The sequence below is a fragment of the Chinchilla lanigera genome, unplaced genomic scaffold (assembly GCF_000276665.1).
Source record: "Chinchilla lanigera isolate Chin_1 unplaced genomic scaffold, ChiLan1.0 scaffold00015, whole genome shotgun sequence".
NCBI classification, from domain to species: Eukaryota; Metazoa; Chordata; class Mammalia; order Rodentia; family Chinchillidae; genus Chinchilla; species Chinchilla lanigera.
Genome location: NW_004955416.1, coordinates 5,309,923 through 5,337,229, shown reverse-complemented (window position 1 = coordinate 5,337,229; position 27,307 = coordinate 5,309,923). Strand labels below are relative to the sequence as shown.

Below are 27,307 nucleotides of genomic sequence, written 5' to 3'. Positions count from 1 at the left end.
AAAAAAAAAAAAAAAAGACAGAAATATAGGTAAATGGATTCAACTCGAGATCATACTATAAGTGAAACAAATCAGACCCATATGGGTAAACACTGCATTGTCTCACTAGTGTGAGAAACTGAATGAGTAAATAAGATCCAAAAAGTACAATAGATATTGCAAATTGCAAAGAAACTGTTCAAAGGAAAAGACAAACTATGATAAGGGACAAGGGAAAAAGAAAAAAAAAAAAACAATTATAAGTAAGATAGTTCAGGTAGTTATACAGCTAGTTTCTCTTAGTTTATTGAAAAGATCTGTGCCAATACTGTGTGAACAAGATATCACGCTTGAATATTACTATCTTGAATACTCTGAATACTACTATGAAGTCAACCTCAAAGTATTAATAATTGTAAGTTTCCTACTAATCAGTTTTAAAACTGTTATTTTTTTTCTATTTAAAAAACACCAAGTGGTCTAGCAACAGCCTGCAGAAGAAGTTAGGAACAACAAAAATGCTGTAGCATTTTTACTCCAACTCCCACCCTTTTCCTAACTGTGATATTCCAGTGAATAGAACCAGTCTCTCTCAGGAAACGAAACTGCTAGAAAGGCTGAATCCTAAGGAAAAAGCTAGTGCAGGCGACTCAGTAGAGGAACACTTCTGTTAGAACTGTACTTTAACAATGGAGTAATTCAGAGGCACAGGAGAAAGCTTAGCAGAAAATTCTTGTTCTGTACTTACTATAACGTTCAACACAGGCAGAAAGAGGGTTTCCCTGCTATTTCAAGACTTCCACATGGTAAGTGACGAAGTCCAATTTTTAATAGAGCTACTGGTATACTTCACTTTCTTCCTAGAAAATGCATGTTCTAATTTCATTTTAGGCTCCAATAACTAAGAACATTGCATTTTTAACAGTATTCTTTTAAAGCAACATCTATTATTTTAAAGGCACTATAATATTATAAGTAACTTTATTTATAAAGTTATAAATAACTTTATTTTACAAATAATCCTGAAAATGTTTCTTGGTTTTCTTTTTTCTGTTTCAAAATTAGTTTTGTCAGTGTAAGTTTTATTGGTACCTATTTTACAACCTTAATTCTTGTTCTCCATGAGCATTCTAAATAGATCAACTATTTTAAGAGTCCTATTGCATCTTTCAGCTTAGCACACTTCATCTCTGTCATCTTGTGTCACATGAAATGCTTTAAAAAAACATTACATTAGTAAATTTAGTGTTCTAGCTACTCTAAGAATACCTATTTAGATCCTGTGGTAATCAAAATCTGTTTAACTGTTTGATAAAAACACTAGTAAGATCAAAGTGTTATATTACAAAGAGCCATGACAGCTAGTGAAAACTAAATGCAAACCAGAAAGTTTCTATCACGAGGAATGTGGAGCTCTGTGAAGATTACCTCAACAAATGAAAAGTTAAATTTTAGGTAGCATTTTACAAAATAAGTGATCCCAGATAACCTGTACTAAAAAATTAGAGAAAAAAATCAAGGCTATACAAATTCAGAAGTAAAGAGGAAGTCGTATATATACCAAGAAAGAGGTTCTGCGAATCTTTCCTTGACAAGGACCAGCCCGTTATCATGCATCTGTGAGGAAGCGAGTACTTTTTACCTTCTCAGGTTACAGCAACCAAGCCTGGTGCTTCTCTAAAATTCTTTCTCAATCATCAATAAAGCATAAAAGCCACTTATGCAGTGTTTTCCATCCCTGTTCTCCTCAGGCATACACAGGAAAGGAAAAAACCAGTCTGGAGACTCTCTACTTTTATCCTATGAAAGGTCAAACAGTTGGGAAACTCTAATTTAGAGTACCGAAAGGAAATAAACTCTCCCTCGGTAAGCATCATAAAGGAGAACAAGTTCTACTTTATGAACATTTGAGTTGCAAACTTTCACAGATCTGAAGAGACCTTACATTGGCTTTTTTATGCTTTCCATTGTGTGTTTGTGTCAAAGGTTTGTAAGACTCACTTTGTTGGACTTACAAAGGAATCCTACAATGGAACTTGTTTATAAGTTGGGAACTTACTGTATAGATCACCAAAGGAAATTATTATTTATGATCACTTCAGACTGAGAGAATAAATGAATGCATGAATTTCAATCCAGTTATATAAAACGATACCGCCTTAAAAAGTCCCAGGCAGCCTGCCCTTTTAATAATATATAACACAAGGCAAATGCTATATAAATAGTTGTTAGTCTATTTTCCTTAAGGAATAATGACAAGGAAGAAAAAGTGTGTATATGTTCATTGTGGGCACAATATTTTTTTCCAAATATTTTCAATCTAGTTGGTTGAATTTGTAGATGCATAACCAGCAGATATGGACAACTGACTGAATAATCCTTTGAGAAGTCTAAGGAGACTTATTTTTAGTATAAGTTATTGGAAATCAAAAGCAGGAAAATCTGTCAAAACACTGCTTCCCTCATCTTTGAGAAAAGCCATCTTTCTGTTTCACCATGGTTACCAGTATTCTGATTTAAAAACACCTTTTAAATGTTATCTAGAATGTCTTTATTAATCAACAAGTGGCCATATGTACCTTTTCTCACTCTTTATTCTTTCTTAAAGAGCACAAATTTATTTTTTTTAAATTTTTTTTGGTTTTTCTCCAGTACCGGGAACCGAACTCACGACCTTGTGCTTGCCAGGCAGGCACTTTGCCGCTGAGCTAAATCCCCAGCCCCTTTTTTTTTTCCTTTTTTTTTTTTTGAGCACAAATTTATTTAATATGGGTATGAGGACCAAGAGTTTCCATTTCGTAATTCATCTAAGGCAGAGATTCTAAGATGTGTGCTCAGGGAAATGGGCACAAAATAGTTTTTAGCAGCTATATTTTACATAATTATTACATAGGAAAACTATCAAAATGCACTGTTCATTCACTGAGGAAGCTTTAAAAAGAATGCTGTCATTAATTTGGGAAGAACTTTGTAGTCACAGAGTAGTTTCCCAAAACAAATCATGAAATTAGAAACCAGAAAAATGAAGTAGAATAAAAATGACCAATAAAAACACCTACGGAAATGGCTATTAATGATCCTAGAATGCACGTATGCAGACTTCAACTTTATTGCTGAACTCTACAGAAGGAGTCCAATTAAAGTATACTACCCAACAGAGGAGGCCAATTGTCTGCTTAGTTCAGTGTCACTGTCTCATTTGTCATGGGACTCTGTAACACTTTGCTATTTTCAATTTATAGCTGAGTCACTGCTGATACCTTTGATCATATAAATTACAAGACTGCTTTACTACAGAACGCTTTACTATAGCTAATCCCTGAGAAATATGGCACCCCTCCAACTGAAAGCAATTATTCCTTTCTCTCTATACTGAAATGTTTATTATTCTGTTTTACAAGTAAGTTTTCTCAAGGAGAAATGGTTAAGTGAAACAATGGGTACTGTACTTCTTGGTCAGTACTTTGAGCAGAAGAACTTTTTAAAAAAATTAATCTATCATGATTCCATACTCTGAATAGGCTAACTGCCTTTTCTTTCCCTTTTGTACTAGGGATTGAACTCAGGACCTTGTACTTACCAGGCAGGCGCTTATACCACTGAGCTACATCCCCAGCCCAACCCTTTTTTTCCTTTTTAAGCCTTGTCATAGAGAATTAGTTTTATGTTAAAGCCATACTCTGAACACTCAAAGAATCCATCAATTAAAGCTACCTCTGACCAGCCTCATTCCAAGTGAAAATGATTTGGTTGCGAACTGTCCATCTCTATTAAATACCTAATACTCTATTTCACTAACTTATTGCTCTATTTTATATCTAGGTATCTTTCCCTTGTTTTTTTTTTTTTTTCTTTTTTGTTCTTTTCCTTGTTATTATGCTTTTTCTAACAAGTTCTTTTCTCCAACTCTTACTCCATTGCTGCACCTCTTTCTTTTTCCTTTTCTATTTTTATGATACATTTTCACAAAACCACCTTAGATCCTTACTTTGTTTCCCAGTTTCTGAAATCTACAGTTTCTTTTCCAACAATATTTGCATTTATCAATAGCTTGGATAGGAAGCATTATACTTTAGGACATGTCACCATATTAAGACTTTTCTTAGATATCTGAGATTACAAACACATTTGCAAAGGCCAAACATCACTTTAAGGCCAGAACCACTTTTAAATACTTAAACTCTTTAAAGATGACACGCTAAATTTATTATTATACTTACTTCTGACTTCAAGCGTTTCTTATAATATTAAAAGCACATTCTGGTTAACTGAGATACACTGTACAACGTGTAACATTAAAGTAAATCAAACAGTCCTAAACACTGGAGCTGGATGTCTTTCAAGATGACATAACATAACTCTCCCATTAACTGAGGAATAAATTACAGCATAGACAATTTAAGCAACTTTCTGAGTTACTAAAATGATTCAGTAGTAAAAAATATCAAGACCAAAACCCAAAAAGCTATATTCAACCTGTTCACATATGAAAGAATTGTTCAGCTCTTAAAATGTATTTCCAACAGAAATAATGCAGATGCTAAATTGACTTATAAACTACCCACAAATATATATTTAAGGGGGATTCTAGTTATTTTCACAGGTCTTAGAAATTCTGGCACTGTAACTGAAAGACAGTAAATAACTAGCATCAAATGTTAGACTGAAATTTATATATATATATATGTAAGAAAATATTTATCTAGGTAGAAGTCAATATTGTCAAAAATTAGGCTGGGCACAGGAGCCCATACCTGAAATTCAAGCTGTGTGGAAGGCTACCAGTGAAATCCTCTTTCAAAGCATAAAACATAATCAGGAACGGGGACGCAATTAAGCACTCCTTGGGTACAAACTCCAGCACTAGAGAGAGAGAGAGACAGACAGACAGACAGGTAGGTAGGTGGACAGATAGATTGATAAAGAAGAAAAGGAAGAGGGAAAGAAAGAAAACAAAACAAAACAAAAAAGGGAAAAAAGAAAGGCTGGCCTCTGCCCCCAAGTAGCCATATGAGCCTGGAGAACCCAAGATCAAGAACCTAAGATCAAGAGTCTAGGGTAAAAAAAAAAAAAAAAAAAGAGTCTAGGGTAGTAGGGCAACAATCTGCATAAAAAAGGCTGGCCAGTAAGTATAATCTCTGTTGAAACTACTCAACTCTGTCAGTACAGTATGAAAGTAGTCAAAGACAAAATATAAAGAAATGCTTTGGTTTTTAAAAACAAAAGTACCATTTATGGACATTAAAATTTAAATTTTGTATAATTTTTACATATCACAAAATGATTTTTTAATCAACCACTTAAACATATAAAAATCACTGTTAGCTCACGGACCGTATTTAAAGAAACACTTGCGTTAGGCCTGAATTTGGCCTATGGACTACAGTTTGCCAATCTCTGGTCTGGGGAACGGTGGGGATAACTGCTTCAATAACTAGGCAGACTGTTCACCAATGTTCTGGTATTAATAACAGAGATGGAATACCCCCGCCTAGTACATATATACTGTCAGATTCAGTTTGAAACACTATCATATTTTATTGTCTTAGACACAAAAAGAGCTCCAGAAACATAATCATGGAGTCAGGGGTAAAACAACTCTCATACATAATATACTAATCATAATTTTAAACAGATAATCCATTTTATGGAAAATATCCTAAAACTGTAACAAGAGATACATTATTCATTACCATTTTGTCCCTGAGCCGCTCTCCACGGATAAAAAAGTCAGCACAGCCATTCTCTTCCTGATGAGGGACTTTGAAGACCGTGACGCTGCTTAGTCCACTCCCTCCAAGGGGTAACCATCCACCACTTGAGTCATCTCGGGTCATCACCACAGCTCGCACTCGTGCATAACTATTACTAAAATAGATGCAAAGATCAGGAATTAGCTTTTCCATAAACAAAAAATAACCAAGCCATCAGTCTCATTTGAGCAACCAACGACCACATTAGTTAGTATGTGGTTACTGAAGTGTTTACTACTTTAATGACAGTCCACAAAAAGTAACCTGATTGAAAGAGGTCAAAAAACACAAACTAACTGTAAAGGTTACCCTTTATTTTAAAGATCAACCATATAATAATAAAAGACTACAGAACTCTTACTTGAATTTATCACTTTAGTAGTTCAGGCACATCTGACTGTATAGAACAGGTGGTGGAGGATTCCATACACAAATAATATCAAACTACATAAGTTACCATCGAATTTGTTCATAAATGCCCATTTACTCCAACATTATAACTGGGTCAAATTATTACTGTACTTCAGCACATTTAATTGTAGGATCTCTTAAATTTCTAATATTCCAGAGATCCATTAGAAACACAATGTTGAAACAAGCTTAGGCTTAGATGCTACATTTTTTATTTCTTTTACCAAAAGGGAATCTAAATCATTCACATACCTCATAGACAAATGTTCTGTTTAAATTATTTATCAAGCAAATCTGTCTGTAGGAGCCTTTCACACCTTCTTTTTGGTAGATTCTATCCTTAAGAAACTACATTCTAGTTCCACTTCAGAATCATTTCCAGATATTAATAATGGTTCTTTACGGAACATCTGGTGAATGTGTTTAATACACTAAGTATTCTGCACAACTGACATGTAAGGCTTTTATTGTGAAGCTTTCAATAATTACAAATAAAATTCTTTCTAAGAACAGTGTGCCTGGCTGGCTTCTCAGAAAATGTACTGAATGTAATCTTCATTATTAGGAATATCATAAGGTTCTATGTAACAGTTCTGTACTTCTTAATGTATCTCTGTATGTTCTAAGCAACTTGCTGTGACTTCTAGTGTCACTGTACTTCTAAGAAAGCCTTTCCTTGCTTTTTGAAACTTTATACGCTATATTTATTTTATCGAGATTTTTTTTTTTTTGCAAAATGGTATCTGAGTTATTCTTTAGACACAGTAACATGTAGTGATTTTAAATATACAGACTTCAACAAATTCTTGCAAATGTATGTATCTGTTGCTACAGCCCAAGTGTCTATGTCCTCTGAAGTTTATATGTTGAAATCTGTTATGGTTTCAGATCTAAAATATCTGCCAAAAGTCTCAAGCTTAGGAACAGAGCCTAGTCAGAAAAGGAAGGTCACAGGGGGTGTGACCTGAAAGGGTGCTAACTTGCAGCCATGTAGTAAATAGATTTCCTCTATCTTAATGTTCTGCCATGCAGTTTTTTGCCTTAAGGACAGTCAACCATAGACTGAACTCACAAAAACTGTGAGTCAAAATACTCGCCGCCGCCCCCCCCCCCCTGCCCTGAAGTTGCAGGTGTCAGGCCTTTAGTTTCAGTGACAGGAAAGTAGCTAATACAAAATCCTCACCCCAAAGATGATGGCATTAGGAGGGAGAGTCTTTGGTAAATGATTAAGTCACTGCAGCAAAGCCCAGTGGGGTTACTTCCCTTACAAAAGAGACCCCAGAAAGCTTCCTCACTCTTTCTACCCTGTGATGACAGAGTTAGAAAATGATGCTGCCTATGAGCCAGAGTGGGCCCTCACTAAGCAAATTTGCTGCCACCTTGATATTAGACTGCCCGTTCTCTAGAAATACATTTCTCTTGTTTGTAAACTACACCATTTATGGAGATATGGTACTCTAAAAAGACTTAAACTAATGTATGACTAGCACAACTGTTAAGATACACAGCATTTTTATTACTTCAGAAGATTGCTTTATACCTCTTTCCTATCAAATAGATAACCAGTCATCCGACTCCTAACGTCTAGATTAATTTTGCCTATTTGAGACCCTTCCTACAAGTGAAATCAAACAGAATTATAACTTGTACTCTTTTTGCTTGACTTCTTTTGCTCATTGTTATTTTGTGTATCTTAAGCTCATTCTTTTATTTTTAACCAAGTAGTCATTTAGCTGAATAAATGTATCACCATTTATTCCTACACTGGTGAGCAGTCAGGTTGTTTCTAGCTGTTAGAAATTATGAATAGAGCTTATGTACAAGTTTTTTTTTCATAGAGAAATTCTTATTTCTCTTAATTACCTAGAAATGAAATTAATGGGTTATAGGCTAGATGCATGTTTATCTAAGTAAGAAATTAACAAACTGTTTTCCAAAGAGGTTGTGCCATTACACACTCCATCAATAAATAATGTATGATAGTTTCATGTGTTCCACATTCCTGCTGATACTTAGTTTTCTCCCTTTATTTTACACATTGTAATGTATCCATAGTGGCACCCCACTGTAGTTTTAATTTCCCTCACGATTCATGACACATGGTATCTTTTCACGTGTGTATTGACTTTTGCTTATCTTTTAAGTTTCTGGACCATTTTTCTCATGCTGTCTTTTTATGATTGTACTTTTACAAGTCTTTTATATAGTCTGGACTAAGTTTTGAATCAGAGAGTACTATACTTCTAAAGCTACACTGTGTGGTGGTGAAGAGTAAGAATTCTAGGGTCAAACTTCCCGAAGTGGGAATTTGGCCCAGCAACTTACTAGCTGCATGACTTTGAGATAGTAACTCTTTACTAAAAATGTAAGCAGTGCTGATATATAATACACTACACAAGTATTAATTATTATGACAAAAAGCATTTAATTAATACTGAACTTGTTTTATAATTCAAAGGCAGACAAGACAAGAAAGAAATAAAATCTACATAGTAAACTGTAATTCTTTATCACTAGAGTCAAAATAATTGTTTATATGAAAGTTCTCATAGGTTATAGTGTTTACAAGCAATCACTCTGTCTAAACTTTTCAGCATTGTTAAGTTACTCAGAGACTCTTCATAGATTCTTACCAGGCTGCAATTTTGCCAATCTTTAAGAGAATTAGTCAAAAGAGGTATGAGTGTGTAAACTGGGTTGGTATGGCATCAAATTGTTTTCCTGTGGGGTAAGCTGGAGCCAATATTTCTACTACAAATAAGCAGGACATATATCTTAAAGTCATGTGAGCATTACTATGTAATAACCACTTTTTCAGACTTCTTATCTAAGGTACACAAAAATGCTCTTAAAAGACACTGCTTCATTTATTTTTCAAAAAATGTATTTAAAATCTAAATTGTACCTAAACTGTTACCGGCCAATCTTTTTTGAAATATTTCAAATATATCCTTTCAAACACGGTAGAGAATTAACACATTCACGATAGGGCTCTAATTTATGTCTCACTGCCAGGAGACTTGAACCACTAGTGGTTGTATGTATGGCTTTTTATTAATTTTACGTGAAAAGGACAAACAAAAGTGACTACATTCGTTTGTACCATCAGTGGTAAAAGACGCTGGGAACATGTGAAACTGCCATCTGAATCTACTTAATGCTACTGTATCAGAACAAAGGCTGGGTAATTTATGAAGAACAGAAATGTGTTTCCCACAGTTCTACAGCCCAAGAAGCCCCGGTACACAGGCATGTCCCTTTTCTGGTAGGTGTCTGGTTCTCTGTTTCTAAGATGTTGCTTTGAACACTGAGATCTCAGGAAGCAAAGAACACAGGTCATCCCAGGGCAAAAAGGCATGAACTGCAGCTGTCATGCCCTTTTACGTTGTATCAATTCATTTCTGAAGGCTCCATCATTATGGCCTGATAAATGCCTTCCAAAAAGACAAAACTCTTAATATTATATACAGCATTGGAAATTCAGTTTCAGCAGGAATTTGAGGACACAAAAACATCAGAACGATCGAGGGAAGAGTCCAGATGAGATGTAACGTTGGCCTGGATTAGGGTGACAATAGTGGAACAGACTGATTTAAGTATATTCTGGAGATATGGCTGAAAGGTCTTGTTGCTAAGGTTGTAACTGCAAGGCTAGTGTTCCAAGTCATCTAGAACTCTCAATAGTAATCATAGCTTTGTTTTATATAGACAAAAGAAACAAAGACAAATTTCTGCCTCCGTTTTAAAGATCTATGTAGCTTCTTTTGAAACAAAAATACTATATATGAGCCTAGACTAAAACTGCATTTGGTTGATAAATATTGTGGCTGCATTTTCAGATTTGCACATAGACAAAATAATTCCTAAAAATCAAATAAAGGATATATTCATAAAAAAAAAAAAAAAAATCTTCCAAGCCCTGACAGTTTTCAATCTATGTCCTTGGCATAAAGTGATCTTTTCTGATTACTTTTCTGCCTTGAAGAATCTCCTTGCCTTGTGATTATCAATGCTATTATATACCACCAAGGCTGGAAAAGCAGAAGGCCCACAGAAAACAGTCTGGATAATGTACTAAATGTCCTTTTATTTTAACATGTCTACTGTAAGTGGGGGAAAATCAGGTTTAAAATACTTAAAATGTTTAAGTCGGGCTCCTTAGAGAACACAGAGATTCTACCTATATATTAAGATATTTCTCAGTATACCAAATACATGAACAGTTTTCATAATGATTCTTATTCTTCCCATTTCCTGGTCCCACCAAGTTCCCCACTGTTCTTCCACTGTTTACCAACGTAACATACCCAGAGCCCAAAGCATAGCAGAAGACATTAAAGAACTCCAGACTCGTATGTGTTAGTATAATACACAGGATATTTTCATAAACGCATACTACTTTTATTAACTGAAGTTCAATTCTGTCAGTATAAGGTTAAAAAAACAATTGTCTATGATGCTTATAAATTAAAATTCTCTGTATTTCTGTTCTCTCCTTGCTATTACCAGCTCATGAATTAAGCATAACATCTTTCCATTTAAGTTTGTAACTGGAAAAAGAAGTTACCAAGCACCATGGCATAATACTGACTCATACAGAATTGTAACTGATGTGATACTGATCTCACTTTCATAATATTATTTAATGTATTTTTGTTCCTTTACAAACTAGTAATTTTATAGTTTACTTGAGAAGACATAACTTGACTGAACTAGCACTCAAGTCAATTTATTTGTAAGAAATTGTCTTGACAAATGTATAAATCACAGAGCCTAAACACCTTCCGCAGAGCAACCTTGCTCTTTAGGTCAAAAATTCTTATCTTATGCCTGTTCACCTCCTGGAAGGGACAGTATCAAAAATTGTATTCAAATGTGACTTTTTAGTTACTGTATTTTCTTCAGGGGAAATGGTACATAGCTTTAATCACACTTGCAACACCATCAATGATTACACTGCCCCATCAATTTAAGAATCACCAGTACATAAACAAACAAAACAACTTGTACTTATCTGGCTCTTGCTCAGATCTGTTTCCTAAGCTTGGATAAATCTGTAACTGTAGGCTAACCATTTGTAATATTGTGGCTGAATGATTTTAAAGTTAACATTTCTAAATTAATTGTTTCCTTAGTTTCTCTCCCCTTTCTATGCCTATCTCATTTCTATAATATTCTTTTTGTTTTTGTTTTTGTTTTTTTTTTTTGTTTTTCTCCGGTACCGGGAACCCAACTCACGACCTTGCGCTTGCCAGGCAGGCGCTTTGCTGCTGAGCTAAATCCCCAGCCCCATCATTTCTATAATATTCTTAACTAACACCTTGATTTTAGCTCGGGACCCCTTTGGGTTCTGGCCTCTAAACTGTAACATAATAAATTTCCTAATTGTGTTTAGCTACTACATTTGTGGTAATTTGTTTCAGAGGAACAGAAAATGAATACAGTACAAAACATGGGAGAAAATCTTGAGGATATGCAAGCAATCTATATAATGGAGACGAAGATAACTATTTTCCATTTATACTATATATAGCACTAAAACACCCCCTTGTCCCAGTTAAGATAACTCAGAATTCTATGTATTTAGTAAAGCAAGAATTTCTAAGTTTTCCATTGAGGGGTATTTATGATGGCAAATACCTTTACTCTACAGTCCAAGTATCAAACAATAGAGACTGGGTATCAGAGAAAAAGGAAGTATAGTATTTAACAGAAGCATTAGAATGACACAGCATGTATTTACTTTCTCAACTATGTAGAATATAGATATTAAGATAACAACGCTTTTCACTTCACTAGTGGGCATTTATTTATATGTTGCATACGTAAGGTCTGAGTTCATATTAAAAATATAAAAGTCTGAAGTACTCTCTTAGCATTAATAACTAAACTTGGGGTAAACACTTCCTATGCAGTTATCACCACTTCAAAGCATTACACGGCATTCTGTGCAATAGCTCCTACATTCCAATGATGCGACCAAATAAAAATTACAGTCTTGGGTAAATTATTTAAGCTCTCTGTACTCCACTTTCCTGGTCTATAGCTTTCTCTACCCCACTTTATTAACTAGCCTTAGGGGCTGGGGATATAGCTCAGTGGCATATAAATGCCTGCCTGGTAAGCACAAGGTCCTGAGTTCAATTCCCGGTACCGAGAAAAAAACAAAACAAAACAAAAAAACAACATATTAACTAGGGTTAATAACTATCACAGTGTTATAAGAATTAAATCAGTATACATATAAAGTATTGGTATTTTGTCTAGCTTAGTGAGATAGCTAATAAATATTACAATGATTTATTAAATTAACTTACTTTCTTTTTTTTTTTTAAGGAAAGAAAGGTTTATTTAGCTCACAGTTTGTGGAGGTTTCAGTCCATACTCAGCTGGCTCCAAGGCAGAGTGGCACATGGCAGAGGGCAACAGTTCACGGTGGCAAAAAACAGCAAAAGCAACAAGAGCAAAATGGGAGCAGCCTGAATTAACTTTCTGATGTTACAGAATCTGCATTCTGAAACTGTCTAAATTAATCTCATTCTGTAGTGTGCTTTCTATAACACACTCAGGAGGCAACCACTTCTCAGAACTTTTTATTTTAATAAGTATCATTTACTACAGCTAAGGATTAAGTAATCAACTTTCCATAAACTGCTTAAATGACGGAAGCACGTACACCTAACCAAATTACAGACGTCTGGGAAGAAATTAACACTAAAATCTGAAGGACAAATAGAAGCATTCACAAACTATCCCTTTAGAATCAATTATTTTGAGTTCTGAACAACAGAATCAATCTACCAAAGTAGTTCAATACTAAAACACTTTGCATGTCCCTTGCCTTTGAGCATCACTCCGACCTATTCCTCACAACTCCTTATTTACTCTCACGGTGAGCCTGTGGTGCCCTGTGAAGTCCTCTCCATCTAGGTGAGAGGAACTGAACTATAATAGTATTCATCATCAACAAGAGATGAGAACAGAGAAGAGAAAAAGCCAACATTAACACTAGGGATTATGATGTAGTAAAAACATGAGATAAAATGTGGAAAATTTAAAAATAATCTTATAGAAAGAAGCCCTACAATCCAGCAGCTACTAAAATATAAGATAAATTCACAGTGGTTTCTGGTGGTGCACACCTTATCCAAGCTATTTGCAAGACTAAGGCAGGAGGATTGAGAGTTTGAGGCCAGCCAAGACAAACCTTGTCTAAAAAAAATAAGTAAATAAATAAAAAGAGCTAGGAATACAGCTCAATGCTCCCTGGATTCAACTCCTGTCCTAGGAAAAAGAAAAAAGACAATTCAGAGGAAAAGCCATCAAAGTTCATGAATAAAATCCACAGGGAAAAAATTGTAACTATCACAAGAAATTTAACCTTATTTACAATAAGAAGAATGCAAATCAAGAAATGACAAAAAGCAAGACACTTGTGAGCACATAGTTGGTAAGAAGGCATAAGTTAGTATGACAAGTTTTCAAGGTCCTCTGGAAACACCTATCAAAATTTAAGATGCACACATTCTCAGGCTCGGCAAATTCAACTTCTTTTATATATATATATATTTATATATGAAATTATACATCTATGAGCACTAAACAGTAAAACAAGAATGAAAAGCAGCTTAAATCAAAATAAAAATGTACTAAATTATGAAACACCTATTCAATGAGATACCATGTAGTCACGACAAAAAATGTGAAAGCTATTTATACTGTCAAATGAACTGATCTCTAAGTTCTATTTTTTCACAAAGGTATCTGAGTATGTTTAATACACTCATTTAATATACTTGTTTTTCATTTTTTTTTTTTTCTTTTTTTTCACCCGGTACCGGGAATCGAACTCACGACCTAACGCTTGCCAGGCAGGCGCTGTGCCGCTGAGCTAAATCCCCAGCCTCTTAATGTACTCGTTTAGAGGGAAAAATTTATACACACATAAGCTTGTGTACATGAATACAGTTTTTACATTATAAAACTGACAACTGTCTTCAGTGAGGGGGAGGAGAGATACAAAGGTAATTTTCTTTTCATTAAATACCTTTTCATATTTTAATTTTGTACCAAGCATATACCTTATCCGTTCAAAACTATTCACCAAACATTTTTCTTTTTTTTCTTGAGATAAGGTCTTGCTGTGTAGTTCACACTCTTGAACTATGTAGCCCAGGCTGGCCTCAAACTCATGGTAATCCTCCTGCCTTAGCCTCCCAAGTGCCAGGATGACAAGCAGACATCACCACACCTGGCTCACTGAACTCCTACATACACACCGCCCCCACACACACATACACGGTAGTCTCTGAAGGACTATGAATTCAAAATAGTACTTGTTTCTGTAATAGGCGTTAACAATTTTGTATTCATTCCCTTATACAATGGAGATCTTTCAACGGTATACAGATTCATTTTAACAGCCTTGTTCCCTTCTCTGATGTCAAATCCTGTTGCACCCTACACATGTGGCCCTTCCATCAACTTTGAAGAACCAGTAATACCTCTGCCTCCATCCACTTACAACTTGAAAGATTCTCCCAAGTCACCCTGCCTTGCTCAAAGATAGCCTGGTATCCCAGCCTTTCCACATTCCACAGAGTATCATAAAAATCTTTATCATGTGCATATACTGCTTCTAAAGATTTTGGGCTCATCTCATTAATCTTAAAGTAGTTCTACGGAAATTATAGGGTAAAGACTCAACAAGGTGTTGCCTAGAAAAATGCTGGGTATTCATATGAAGAACAAAAAAAGTAGACATGTCCTAAGCAATATGAATTCCAAAGATAGACTGGTATAAGACAGAATTCCAGAGAGCCCAACTGTGCCTTGTCTAGATTTCAAGGAAAAATTCACTTGAGAGGGGTCCCTGAGTAGTAAGAGTAATACAATTTCTATCCCTCTAAAAGAGACATAGGTTTATTGGAGGTATTCCATGGAACATCCAGGGCGAACACTGGTCTCTAACTTGTAATTCATTATCTAATTATATTTTTACTCTTCAAGAAGTCTAACTTGTGCCTGTGACTGGGTTAGGCACGGTAGTGGGACAACTGGATATCCACACACAAAACAATTAAGTTGGATCCCTGCCTTACATCATATACAAAAATTAATCCAAAATGGATTAAAGACTTAAATTTAAGAGCTAAACTTTACACACACACACACAGGAATATATAAAGGGATAAAGTACTAACAGGTTATAAAGTAAATAAACCTTGCATATACCATGCAAAATCAAAGAAGCCATATATAAAAGGTCATATATATTACTCTAAAATATTCAGAATAGGTAAATCAAAAGATAGGAAACAGGTTGGTGACTGCCGGAGACAGGGGAGAGAGTAATAGGGAGCCACTGCTTAATATGTATGGGATTTTCTTTTAGGGTGATGAATGTTTCAAAATTAGATGATGGCAAAGGATATGCAACATTATGAATGTACTAGTGCCATTAAATGTTCCACTTTAAAATGGTTAAATTTATAAAAATTTCACCTCAATTTTTCAAAAGTTAGAGAAAAACAAAATTAATTTTAATTAATCCAACAGGTAATTAAATGTTTCACACTTAGTCTTCAAAATGTGGTATGTGTTTTACAACTATAGACCAGCATATGTCAATTTTATCATGACAGTTACTAAGGAATGTGTCCCTATTTGTAAATCCATGAATTCCAAGCGCCAGACTACATAGAGGAATCAAAATATCTCATTACAGTTCCACGAGCATGGCTTCTTGAAGTCATGGCTTCAAGAGCATGGCTTCTTGAAGTCATGACAAGGGAAGATAAAACTCTGACTTACGAGGTATATAATTCATTCACAATCTTCCCAATCCAGATGTTATTTACTGTAATAATACAGCTGACATTCCACCTTTATGGACTCCAAAAAAACTGAGTTAAAGTCAACCAAAAGAAAAAAAAAGATTTGCTCAACTCTCTAAAACAGAATAACCACTAAATAGATGGGCACATGCTTATAATAGTATCTTAAAGAATGCTTCCCCACTGCAATTCACTTTGTTAACAGCGTATGTCAGAGTATCAACACTGCCTGACTATATGTAGCATTAATTTGAACAATATTCTATCGTGTATAAACAAAAATCAAGAAATATCTTTAGTAATTTTTGGATTTTAAAAATAATCTGAGTTGTAAATCTGAAAAGAATTACTGCTTTTAAAAAATATCTTCCAACAACACATCATCAAACATGTTACTGACAGAGAAAAAAAATTCTCGTAGCACCTTACAAAAAGGGTGCTGGAATACTCTGAAATAATAGCAAGTATGAATTCTGCCCCTAGAGTTTAGGGGCAGAGAGATTAAAATTTACAAGGCCCAGCAGCCAATTTGTGCTAACACAGAGTACGTTTTAAGAATGGAAAGTAAGGACATACGTGCCTCTGAATCAAATCATCTGGGGAGAAAGTCAAACAGCTGCTAATGAACCAAGAAAACAGGGATCCCTTTGGGGAATCCAAATTAAGACGCTCCTTCCTGGTAACATTTCTCTAGTTAAGACTGAAATAATGAAGGTTTCGTTTCAGAGGTTTTTCTTACGGTGAGATTTCCATAACTCCTCAACTTTTCCATGTCCAATTAGCAAAGCAAGTCACAGAGCAGGGGCTTAAATAAGGTCTGAATAGAAAACGTATGCTATTTGAACTTTATTACTGCCACCAGCATTGATAATATAATTTACGAATTGTAAAAACAGTGTCTACAATTACATGTATTTAGCTCATCAAAACTAAACTCTCGGCCAGGCATGATGCCACATGCTGTAGTAATCCTAGCAGTCAGGAGGCTGAGGCAAGACAATCACTGTGAGTTCCAGGCCACGCTGGGCTACACAGTGAGACCTCTCCAATAAACCAAATAAATAAATAAATACTTTTACCTCCCTCTCCAGTTTTAAGAATCTGCCGGATTTCCTGTATGGTAAGCCAAAAAGGAATCTCTCTAACATTCATTCATGCACACAAGTGCAAAAACACATACCTGCCTGTATGTGCACATGGTATACAAACATCAGAATGGAGAAATTTAGTATAACCTCTCTTTATTAAGTTGTCTGAAGTATACAGACAGGCTTCAAACCAAAAGGATTTTATTTCTAAAATAAAATGAACTTTATTTTAAAGTTGATTCTAGCTAAGGGTATCTCATTTGCTGGAGGTTCATAAAATCCGTGAAGTCCGAAAGAGTGCCACTTCTCAATTCAAAATTCCTGAAACTGAGTCTTGAAACTCTAAAGCAATCAGGCACCGAGAAGGTTAACCCATTCAAATGTAAACGCCTGAAGATAAAGCTATGATTTAGATCTACAATGTTCTCCCCTTCAGAAGGGGTGCCTGCTTGGAAAGGGTGGGCCAGTGGGAGGGATGACTTGGGAGAGTGTACCCCTATTCCCAGCTCCTTCTCTTTGCTTCCTGACAGCCATGGGTGCAACATTACTTTGTCCTCTGCCATGGCCCCCCTGCCATTCTACCTCTGCCTTACACACAGCTGACCATGGACTGAAAACACAAGCAAAAATAAACCTTTCCAGGCCAGGGATGTAGCTCAGTGGAACAGCACCTGCCTGGCAAATGTGAGGCCCTGAGTTTGATTTCTGGTATCAAAAAAAAAAAAAAAAAAAAAAGCCTTTTCTTCTTTAAATTGTAGATGAAGGATATTTTGTTCCAGGGACAAGAAAGTGGGTAAGACAGATTTTTGGTACCAAAAGTGGGGTCACTGTTGTGGTGTACCTGATCATATGATTTAGAGGCCTTAGAGTGGAAGTGGTTCATGGGTAGTTTTGAAAGGTGTGAAGATGTAACCTAGAGAAGCCCTAGAATGCTGTAAGCCAAGCACGATGGGAGATTCCTGTTCTAGAAGGCCCCACCCAGGGAACTGGCTTCCTGGAATTCAGTTTACAGTGCTCAGTCATCCAGGCACTCGAAAGGCCACTAGAACCATGACTCAAGGGGACCTGGTTACTGCTTGAGCTGGTGGCAGACCTTAGTATCAACACAGTGCTGGGTTTTTTAGGCATGCAGAATGTAAGAGTGAAGACATTATGGAAAACATAGATTTTGGAAAGAGGCATGGGAGGCCAGAGAGTATGACCCTTAGAGAGTAGTGTATGAGGCTGTGGGAGTGATGGCAAAAGTACACTGAGAATGATTCCAGGAAGTGGAAATGACAGAAGCATGGAAAATCTGCTGCGCAAAGCCACAGGCAGTAGTGGAACCAGCCCAAGGGAGAGGTGGCAACCAGCAAGGCTACCAGGGCTGTCCATGACCCTTGGAGCTCACATCTCACTACAACTTAACCTCAGTGCTGGGCCAAGACCTATAGGATTTGACACATGTACACTGGCTTGAACCACCAGTAACATATGCATGACTGTTCTACCAGGCAGCTCGTACCACTGGTTGTATAAGTGCTATAGTCATGCATGTAGCACTCACTGGTAGTACAAGCTGCTAGGCAGCTAGACATGAATTACAGCCCTGTTGCAAATGTGTTAATGTTTGTTCCAGTGGGCTTTGGTCTTATTTTAGTCCCATTCCTTTCTAGCTCCCCATCTCTCCCTTTTATAATAAATGTTTGAATTTTCTCGCATTTCACAGAAGTCCCAGACTAGCCTATGCTGATGCTGATACCTATAACAGTATTATAGGTCTTAAACCAGATGTCAAAAACAAATGAGCAAACAAAGCAGCTCTAAGTGCTTATAACACAATACTTGTAGTAGTGAGGGCCATGGTCATCTATAAAGACACTTCTTACTTCACTCCAGCAGCTGCCTTGTAGGAATGCAGGCTCAGTATTATGGGAATGTTTTGATCTTTTTAGAGAAGCTACAAATCCTGCCTATGTGAAACCTGATTTCTTTCATGTTAGCTCATTTAAATGTGGAGTGACTTCATCTCCATTTTTCACCTTCTGTTTTAAAGTTAACTCTTTGAACAGAAATGTAAATTGTTTTTATAATGAAACACTTTTTTTAAGAGCTATGCAATAAAAATTACCCAAATAAATATAGCATGCCTTGGGATCTACCAAACAATATAAGCAACAAAAAAATGAGTATTCTATCCTATTATACACTTTTTTCATTTCGAAGTGAATACATTTTGCTCTTAAGTAAAATTCAAAACTTGTAATTGCTGAGAAAATTAACTTGGAAGCTACACTTCTATTGTTCGCTCACTATATTCCAAATACAACAACATTCTCTCTATTTAAAAAAGTTCTGCTCTACTCCTGGGTCTCTACGCTGGCTGCTTACCAGGATCCTCTGCTGATCATCTACTGGCCACCTCCTACTTCAGCACCAGTCAACATAAACCCTCCTCAGAGTGGTACCAGTCTCCAATTCCCCTCCATCCTATTCTGTTTCTATTTCTTTTCCTGATAATGGTACAACTGAGATTATTTTATTTACTTAGTGTTTGTTTCCTATTAATATTGCTTACATACCATGTGAACAGGGTCTTTGTTTTTCTTGCTCATTACTACATCTCACAATGTTACTTGGAATATAATAAGTGTTCGGTATGTAATTTCTGACTACATAAATGGAAAAACATGCAAATTCCAAATCACTTTCTTTAGTTAATGTGCAATATCCATGAGCCTCTATGAAAACAGTAGAATATTTTATGAAATAAAGACTGAAGTAGGGTAATTTCAGTATTACTTCCTCTATCATACTCCGCTGAATGTCTAGAAGACATTCACTCTGTGCCCTTGAGATAGGTAATTTTAATTTAGAGTAGGCAAATAAGCAACCCTAATGAAAAACAGGTACAAGCAGGTACATTCTTACAACCAAGAAAAAAGCCATGACACAGAACTTTTGCCCATTATAGCCATTCAGAAAAGACCACTTCAGATCTCAGAGTTATTCACATTTTTCCAGGAGCCAAGTATACTCCATATCCTGAGAGCTGAAAAAACAGTAGTAAGGAGAAGAGGAATGAAAAGATTTTCCCAACAGAAAAGAGATTCAAGAAAATGAGATACTACAAGACTCAGATAATTTTTTTTTCTTTTGGAGGAAGGGTAAGTAATAACAGCATATATACACCAGCTCACACAGTCACATTAAGGACTCAGCTTTTTATCTTAAGAAAAAATATTCTGAGCAGAGAAATAAATTCTACTCTTAAAAAGGTGGGAAAATCATACTGTCTCCCAGGTGGAAGAAAGAGGTGACTGGGGGAAGTCAACAGTGAGTGCAAAAGGTGAGAAATAATTCAAGTGACAAATATTAACTAGGATGGTAATGGGAAAAAAGGGGCAAGAAACTGAAAAGCCTACAGACATACACACTGGAGAAAAAACTGCTGCTCCCTGTGCTTTGAAAACTCTAACTGGTCTCTGTTGTATTTTTGTGCTTCTTCAATTGTCTCCAACCTCTAGGATAAAGGTCTTACTACACATTTTAAACAGAACTGGATAATCATCTCTACTCCATTAACCTGTAGCCTGTGCTGCTGCAACATTACAGTTTACTTCTAACACTTCACTGTTACTTTCTATGATACTTCTCATGCCACTTCACACTTACAAGCTCGAAGATTTTTCTTTTATTCTTTACATCTATAAACTGAGTGTGCCTGGCACAAAATAAGTGCTGAATAAAGTATGGACCGAATAAACATTTTAATGGGGGGAGATGCTTTGCCTAGTTGTTATCGTAGTGTCTGATAAATAAATAGTATTTGAAAAGGAGAAAGATAAGGCAAGAGGGACATGAGGAGTAGCCATGAAGGAGCAAGAAATAATACAGTACTTAACACAGTGTGGTACAGATGAAACAGAACAAGGTTTCTCAATATGTAGTTCATAAAATACATATGAATGTAATATTCTAATGTGTCTACTATAAAACTCACTCCTAAATCCCATCAAAACTTCTGAATCAGGATTTCTGAGGGCAAGCCCTAGAGCATGCTTTGACAAACAAAACTTAGATGAAGTGATATGTAGGTAGACTACATTATGGCAACTACAGAAATTGAGAAAACTCAAATGTATACAAACATGTAGTATGTGATAAAAATAGGGCACACCAAATCTGTGAAGAACAGAAGAGTTTATTCAATGAATAGTGCTATAGTAAAAGGCAAATCTTCAGAAAAATAATTAAATTTAAATCACTAATTAAAATTAAAACTGTAATTAAAAGAAATATTTTTGTAACTCATGGAGGCAATATCTTTCTAAACTTTCGTCAGAGTCAGAAATTATAAAGATTGCTATAGCCAACTTCATGAAAATGGAAAACAATCCCTGTATGCCTAAAATACCAGACTACTGGACGACAAATGGGGAAAAACATGTATGACAAAGATTAATGTCCTAATATAAAATAAAATCTTATCAATAAGAAAAGGCAGTTCACAAAGAAAGAAATACAGGTTGTTCAACCTCACTAGTAATGAAATGCAAAATACAATAATGACAACACTTTTTCACAGACAATGGTACAAAGTCTAATACTAGCCAGTATTCTTACAGTTGTGGTCTTTAACAGTGCTTATGGGACTATAACCTGCCACGGTGTTTTGGAAATTTTATTCTAAACAGGAGCATGCTCAGGAGTGTATGCAAAACTATGTACCATAATATTAATGTAGCAAAAAAACTAAAGCTGGATCAGTATTAACAACTAAATGTTCACTCATTTAGTACTATGTAAGTTTTATATAGGCTGAGACAATAAGTAAAACAATTTCAAAATGGTCTTAAACAGTTATTTCAGTTTTCAACAATTTTATGTGTAAAATATCCCTTAAAAAACTAAATTGGAAAAATTTACAACATAATATCATGGTTATCTCTTAAAAGCAGAAATTATTTTCCTTTTCCTTTTTTCTGATCACAAACAGTAAAATTACGTAAAATGAAACAAACTGATCTAAACTCCAGTAAACGTGTAAGAGCGAACACCTAGTAGCAAATATTTACCCAGCCTATTATATAACGGGTATTTGGTTAAAAATAATACCTTTAATTCTCACAACAACCCTGCAAAGACCCACAGAAGTGTTAAGGAAATTACAGTACAGTTTCAGAGGGCAAGTGGCTTGCACCTCATATCACTTATGAGTGCCTGGACAAGGATTTAAACCCCTGCTATTCTAGTCCTGTTCCACAATTAGATGTGACTAGAAAAAAAGTTGCTCAGCTTCATTTATGTGACTGTTGGGAATGAATATCTTCTGTCAAATTTGCATTCTCCACAGTCTTGTAAGTCAAATGTAATCTCATAGTACCTACTGAAAAAAACAATTGCAATCATGCATCCCCACTGCTATAAAGAAATTTCAAAATTTGCGTGTAATTCTACTTCACAAACATGTTCATCTTGTCCACATACTCTTTCACATTTGTCCCTCAAAATGCTCAGCAACGGGGGCTGGGGATTTAGCTCAGCGGCAAAGCGCCTGCCTGGCAAGCGCAAGGTCGTGAGTTCGGTTCCCGGTACCGGAGAAAAACAAAACAAAACAAAACAAAAAAAATGCTCAGCAACCCAGAACTCCATGCAAATACACCAGAAATACGAAGAACTTTAGGAAGTGATTTTTTTAAAAGACAGTGTCTTTATGTTACCGACGGTGGCCTCAAACTCTCAAATCTCTTTCATTTTCCACTGATACTAAGAAATAGGCATACATTGCAAATTTCAGTGTTTTCAAGATCCTAAACCCTGAACTGAAAACATCGTATCACAGCGATATATGTGCACCCATGTTTATAGCAAGATCCCAAACCCTATCAGACTAAGCTGGATTGAATCAAACACACCACCCATGTCTTCCACCTCACAGTAAGGAATGACTAATACATGTACGTTATTCCCATAAAAATGTATTTTTAAAATATGTATGAATATTATGGTCATGGATTAGCTCAGTAACATGGATGTCTACCAGACTACTGCAATTCAGAAAGTGTTGAGTAAGGGTTGGGGAAGTAGCTCAGTGGTACACAGTATTCGCCTATTTTACTAGACCGCAAGCGGATCTCCAGCACAGGGGCTAGGGTTGAGTGGATGATCTACTTCATCTCTAAAAGCCAGAAGTGAACCTTCTGCATTCCATACCCACAGCTGATATTTTCTTTATTAATAAAAATCATCTTTGCCCTGTAAGAGCTCATACTGAACTAGGTATGAAATTTACATCTGTAATTTTCCAGAACTTCTCTTTAAGCAATCATAAATGGAGTGTGCTCTCCTTTATAACAAGATTAACGAAGACTGACAATACACTTTTGTTTTTTGTCTTTTTGAGACAGGGTCTCTCTATGCAGTTCAGGCTGGCCTTGAGCTCACTTCATAGCCCAGGCTGGTCTGGAACTTTCAGCCTCCTGAGTGCTGGGATTACAGAAGTGCACCACTACACCCAGCTTTGTATTATGCTTCTTATTTAAATAAAAATGTGTATTTTCATAGGGTAGAAACAAGAAACCAATAAGCATAGTAACTGTATAAAAATTCAAAGTGTGGAACTTAAATACTTACAAATAAACTGAAAGATGAAGACTAATGTGACACACAACCCTGCCATTTCTGAAAAGATCCACACAGATCAATCTCTCATTTGGAAAATAACTAAACATAAGAAGTTCCCAACCTCCCAGATAACCCATTCTGTTATCTGATAAATCAGAGGAGATTGGGCGCATTCAAGGTTGTATGGCCATAGTTTATCTGATATTATGTAGAAGTCCCCTTTTGTACATAACAAAAATCTCTTCAACTGTTTAATTTCCATCCATGGACTCCAGTTTTACTCTTGGAAACAAGAGTCTAAAATTTAATTCTTGCCATAGGAAAACCATGAGGTTTTCAATTACAGTATTTGGACAGCTAGTTATTTTTCAGTGACCAGCTCTTCTAAACTCCAACCCGATCAGTTCCTACAACTTATTTTCATCTAACCCGGTTTCTAAATATCTCATCACACTGATTGGCTGTGGATTCATTATAATGACACATGTGCTGGAAAAGTATAACAACTTTTGAGATAGTGATGTTGGCTGACAGACTAGATTCTGTGATTCACTGCATTCTTTTTTAAGATACCAACCTATGACTATAAAACTACATTCTAGACCAGTGATGGCAAACCTTTTAGAGCTTTCAACTGTAATACTCCACTGCAGCATGCATGGTATAGGTTCACCACCATTGTTCTAGACTATAAAAGTTCTACACTAGAATGAAGGTCAAAAGAGCTTGTTCAGAGGCAAAAGAAGTACTTTCCTGGACAATCACCTAAGCTGGCAGGGAAAAAATAAACTATGGTCCTTTTAAATGGACTGTAGGTCTGCCTGTAAACTTTCTGTTTCAGATAAGAGCAATCAAAGAAACAAAGTGATCCAGAGTGTACTCTCAACTAAATTTACCAAGCCATCCAGCCCCACCCTTTTAGAGATCTGGAAGTAATCTCTGTGCATTATACCCCAAAATTCCCATGGGGAACTCCCCAGGAGCACACCTAACTACCATTCTTTGCACATGTGATGCATGAAGTCAGGCATGATGTCAAACTAAGCCTGATCAAGAGTGAGCTCACCTCCACATGTGAGGACAGATCCGTCCTGCATGAATATGCATCACTACCAACATACGGTCCTTATCTTGCCTGGTGGGTAGACTCTGCTTTGGAATGATCACCAGTACTCTCCTTACTTGCTCCAAATAATAAACCTCTCTTCAGTCTTTACTCTCTTGGTTGTGCACATCTGCTTTCCATTCACCAAGTTGGAACCATGCTGTCTTAGGTTACACCCTCACAATCTAATACTTGAGAGAGTACTGATTCATTCTAAATTATTGGGTTTTGCAAACAATTGTTTTTGATATGAAAGAAGACATAGCTCCCTGGTCTACATACACCGTACATTAATCAAATATCCTCAACAGCCCCAAGCTGAAATCACCTCATTTTTCAACCTTTATGTAGATACATTTGATAACTGAACTCAACTGTGATCACCTCACAAAGATTGAGAAAAAAAAAGGACCCTGGGTCAATGATGGTAACAATGGCTACTTTTGAGTAAGGATTTTAATAAATTATTTTATTTGTATTTTCCTCAATTTTTAAAATTTCTTAAAAAAAAAAAAAAAAAAAGCAACTCATCCTAAAACTAAATAATCTTATTTCATGCCAAAATCCTATATTGGCTACCATGAGAATCCAACTTATATTGCCTACATTTAAAGCAAACAAACAAAGTAAGTGCTGGTTACTGGTATCAATGAATAGAAAAAGACTATTTTTCAAATAAATTGTTTCCCTTCATATATAAAGACTGGAATTACCATGCACAGTGACATATTATATTGCCGTATTATATGGGACATATAATATTATAGGGAAAATTATATATTATAGGGAAAAAATGACAGAAGTGACAACAATGACATGACAGTCAAGACAAACTTTCCATTAAAAGGGCCAGGGACGTAGCTCAGTGGCACAGTGCCTGCCTAGCAAGCACAAGGTTGAGAGTTTGATTCCCTGTACAAAAAAAAAAAAAAAAAAAAAAAACTTCCCATTAAGACTGATACAATGAAACTGTTGTCTTTAGGGCAAATTACCCATTAGATATAAAAACAAAAAAGGAGGGAAAGATCCTATTTAACCAGAATCTCTCTTCCCATTCCAAATTTCTTTTGATTCTATAAAATACTGTACCCACATTTGTAAAATTATCCTACAGTCTGCAATAAATGTCTGTTTTACTTCATGCTTGTTTTACAGTAGGGACTTCTAATACTTCTATGCAATCTTTTGTACTTTTTACTTTTGTACTTGCTACACATAGACAGTTCAATGTTTTATACAGACTATATTTAATCCTCTCAATACCTTTTCAAAATACGCATGATATTATTCTCTTTTGAAGATGCCATAAAGCAAAGCTGTGTTCATAACCTGGACAGAAGGAATTGAAAAGTTCCTATAGAAGTACGCTTCAAAGGCAGTGATTAAATAAGGCAGCATTACCAGCACAAAACAACACATTTTCTGTTTTGTTTTGTTTTGTTTTGTTTTGTAAATAAGGTAGCATTACCAGCACAAAACAACACATTTTCTGTTTTGTTTTTTCTGGGATGAGGGGGCTTATCGCCTCTCGGACTGCAGCCCCAATTACCAATCTCAGTCACCTTTCATTGAGTGAGAACCAAGGGCACAGCTAGTACAAAGGGGCGGATATCAAACGTTTTAACAAGGATAATTAAAGGATTATCCTTCTCCACATGTAATCTAACACACGCCTGTAATCCCAGCACTCAAGAGGCTGAGACAGGAGGATCATAAACTCAAGGCTAATCTGAGCTGTGTAATGAAGCCTTATCTTAAGAAATTCTAACAAATACTAAACAAATCATTGTGTCCTCAATTCATTCTAATCAAAGAATGTCCTTCTCCACATTTCCCCCTTTTTGTTTTGCTGCTCCTTTGAAGCATCTGTGAGAAGGCTGCCAACCGTCTTCCCATTTCGCAGCATTTTCTGGATGAACTTCACCAGATTAAGGGGTTACTTCTTATGGTTACACTTTTCTACTGGATGTCCAAGACTTGTATAAATAAAAATTTAACCTTTCACTATCCATCAGGGTCAGTTAAGTCTCCTCAGGAAGCATCTTGGAACCAAGTGCAGCAAATCCTGATCTACAGTCAGTGTCAGCCAGCTGGATGAGTCATGGCCACACATTTTCTGTTTTAATCAAGCTGCCAAGTGACAGGTGGGCATGGTGCTTGTAATCCTAGCACTCTAGGAGGGTGAGACAGGAAGATCTCATATTTGAGTCCAGCTTGGGCAATTTAGCAAGAACTTGTCTCAAAAGTTAAAAAAAAAAGAGACTGGGGATGCCAACTCAATGGCAAGGTCCTAGGTTCACTGTGGGGAGGGGTGGATTTAAAACCTGATAAAATTACATTAAGAAAACAAGAAATACTAAATTCTCTATCTACTCCTAAAACTAAATTCTATTAAACTTAACCTGAACTGCACAGCTGTAACCTACATAAGCTACGGCCTTCCACAATGATAAACGGCTCTACACAAAGAAATCAACCTTGACTTGATGTAAAACAATAAAAGAAAGTGATAGAATTATCGGTCACTAC

The 27,307-nt window shown here is 35.9% G+C and overlaps 1 protein-coding gene across 1 annotated transcript in view; it reads right to left on the bottom strand.

Annotated features, from left to right (window-relative positions):
- The window catches only part of Spred1 (sprouty-related, EVH1 domain containing 1), an 88,083-nt gene that overhangs the window by 39,632 nt on the left and 21,144 nt on the right, over positions 1-27,307 (bottom strand). Inside the window, exon 2 of the mRNA XM_005381197.2 lies at positions 5,673-5,847. Within this exon, the coding sequence (XP_005381254.1) occupies positions 5,673-5,847 (175 nt within the window). The remainder of the gene's footprint in view (positions 1-5,672; positions 5,848-27,307) is intronic.